This window comes from Nestor notabilis, unplaced genomic scaffold (genome assembly GCF_000696875.1).
Source record: "Nestor notabilis isolate BGI_N333 unplaced genomic scaffold, ASM69687v1 scaffold13170, whole genome shotgun sequence".
Taxonomy (NCBI): domain Eukaryota; kingdom Metazoa; phylum Chordata; class Aves; order Psittaciformes; family Psittacidae; genus Nestor; species Nestor notabilis.
This window is the reverse complement of record NW_009910768.1, coordinates 60,441-62,963: the sequence shown is the minus strand read 5'-3', so window position 1 is coordinate 62,963 and position 2,523 is coordinate 60,441. Positions and strand designations below refer to the sequence as shown.

At 38.3% G+C, this 2,523-nt stretch overlaps 1 protein-coding gene across 1 annotated transcript in view; it reads left to right on the top strand.

Annotated features, from left to right (window-relative positions):
* Positions 1 to 1,809: 1,809 nt before the first annotated feature.
* Positions 1,810 to 2,523, top strand: part of LOC104403435 (microtubule-associated serine/threonine-protein kinase 2-like) — a gene marked incomplete at both ends in the record, with an annotated part of 3,483 nt that continues 2,769 nt past the window's right edge. The window contains one exon of the mRNA XM_010011573.1: positions 1,810 to 1,957. Within this exon, the coding sequence (XP_010009875.1) occupies positions 1,810 to 1,957 (148 nt within the window). The remainder of the gene's footprint in view (positions 1,958 to 2,523) is intronic.

Sequence of the window (2,523 nt, the reverse complement as noted above, 5' to 3'; positions counted from 1 at the left end):
TATATATATATATAAAAATACATATGAGGGGAAAAACCAAAACAAACCAAAACAAGACCCCTCCAAAACCATTGACAGGCAACCCCAAAATCTTGGACAAAGAAAGAAGTCCCAGTTAGAAAGCTTTTCTTTGAAGAAGAGGTTCTTTGTTCCAAGATATCTATGAGGAAGCTTAAGAATAAAGTGTTTTCAGCTCGAGCAGTTTTGTCTACCCCAGGCTACTTGTTTTCATGCCTCTCCCCACTCTTGCGCCAACACAACTGTTTGCAGCTGTGTGATGAACTGGGTAAGTGAACTGACCTACTTTAAGTCACACAGGTCTCTCCCTTGTTCTGGTTTGCAGGGTGGCGACTGAATGTCTAACTGTAACCAGAGGAAAAAATTGTATCAGCACAGTACTTCTCAACCTGGTGAAGGTGCAGCACCGAAGCAGATGTGGAGCGAAGCATTCCTGTCCCTCAAACGAATAAACTTATTTACTATTCTGAGGTGCCAAAAGATTCCATGATTAAAAGGACAGGGGGTCTAAGAAAGGTTGAGAATGAATGATTCAGAGCTAAGTGGGGATTCTATTTCATATCCAGTTTTTTTTTCCCCATGTAAACCCATGTTATTCATGTCCTTCCTTCCTTCTACTTTACCCCCAAACAAAAAATCTTGGATTTTTAAAGGGTGTAGTCCTAGTCTGAATTTTACAGTTTGAAGTAGACCGAATAGATTTTAATTAATGACTTCAAAAATAGTTTTCGACTGGAATCTGCAAATTCTAATAAACATCACTACTGGCAGACTAGTTTTTGCTTTAAACATGATTTAAAACTATGTTAAACCATGTGGTGAATGTATCGTGCAGGGAAAGTGTTCCTTTCAGTTTATTTTCTGCCTTGGATGAGATTTTATGAGGATAAGCATGGTTTGTAGTGCCCTATAGCTAATGAGAGACACTGGAAATAAAATGGAGCAGTCCATTAAGACACGTGGAACGTGTTGCACTACTGCAGAGAAGGAGAACTTGACCAGGTGCATCTATATAGGTTATAATGGACAGCGTTACATTATCTTCAAATCCATGTGTGGTAGCTAGGCTTGTATTTCTTCTTTGGGTGTGAAATAGGAGTTTCACACCTCCAGAACAATTAAATGCATAAGGAAAGCACCGTGGGTGTACTTGCCATTGTGTTACCTAGTGCTAGTTTGATTGAAAGGTTGCTGTATGCTGTGAAAGGAATTTACATGTGTGGGAGTGTTTCTGACAAATACAGGTCTAATTTTGTTTATAATAGTAACAAAGGCATTACACAAAGGATGATCTCTATCCTAATTATTACTTAGTTATACATATGATCTTGTAGTGGAGCTGTAACTTGTAATAGGAGTTTTGGGTTGCAATTAGAAATTGCAACAGTTTCTTTATAGGTATATTACTCATAGACTTGATGGAATAAATATTCAAGAAAGAATATTCAAGAGAAAGCACTTTTTGCTCTAGCAGGAAATAGCTTGAATCAAAGCTGAGCCTGATTGTTCAGGAGCCTCTTTTCCCACATACTGTAAGAGCAAATAACTGCCTTTTTTTCTGACTTACTAATGATATTCCTTACAGCAGTGGTGTTCAGGTACCATATTTGACTGGGATCTTGTGATGTGCTTTTTGTGCAGATATGTGGCACCAGGGAAGGGGGAGTTACAATTTTAAGTGCATGTGTGTTTGCTTGCTTGTTTTTAAATTGTCTCATTTATGCTTTGGAGATTGTATGTTTCAGAAAACAGGTACTTTCCTTAACAAAGTTCTTGTTTTTCTTTCAACAGGAGATGATAACAGAGTCCACTCCGTTACGATGCAGGAAGCTCAGCAATCCTGACATCTTTTCATCTGCTGGGAAAACCAAGCTCCATCGTCAGCTAAGTCAAGATGACTGCAAGCTGCGAAGAGGTAGTTTGGCAAGTTCTTTGTCAGGTATGCCATTTTGTAAAGACCACATGACAATTCATTAGTATTAAAGATGCAGTATTACTTGTTATAACAGTTGTGTTAAGAGATGTTGATGATTCTTACTGGGAAGCTGGCTTGAATTATTATTTAGTTTCTTTTTGGCTTCAAAACCACTGCAGGCATTTGTGATTGAAAGTAAAAATCTTGTTTACTAACTAAATGTTTCTTCAGTTTGTATGAAGTTTTGGATTTTTAACAGTCTTCAGCCTTGTCAGAGAATTCAGTTTGTCAGCTATAGAGCTATGGAGTGAGAATAGTCTAGTAAGTAGCCAAAATATGGAGGACCAAGCTCAGTAGTTTTCTTTTTCAAAGACTTTGTAAGTTGGCAAGGAAATGGCTTCGCAGTTGTTTAAAGCTGGTATCTAAGTCTGATGCTGGCATTAGAACATACAGATCTGCATGATCAGTCTAGAATGAACTAGCTGATCTGCCTGAATACCGCTGCTGTTCTGTAGGGTTAACTTGCAGCCCATTTCCTCCCTAATTAGACTGTTTGCCTATTTGCTTGTCAGTGCAAGAGCAAGAAGGGT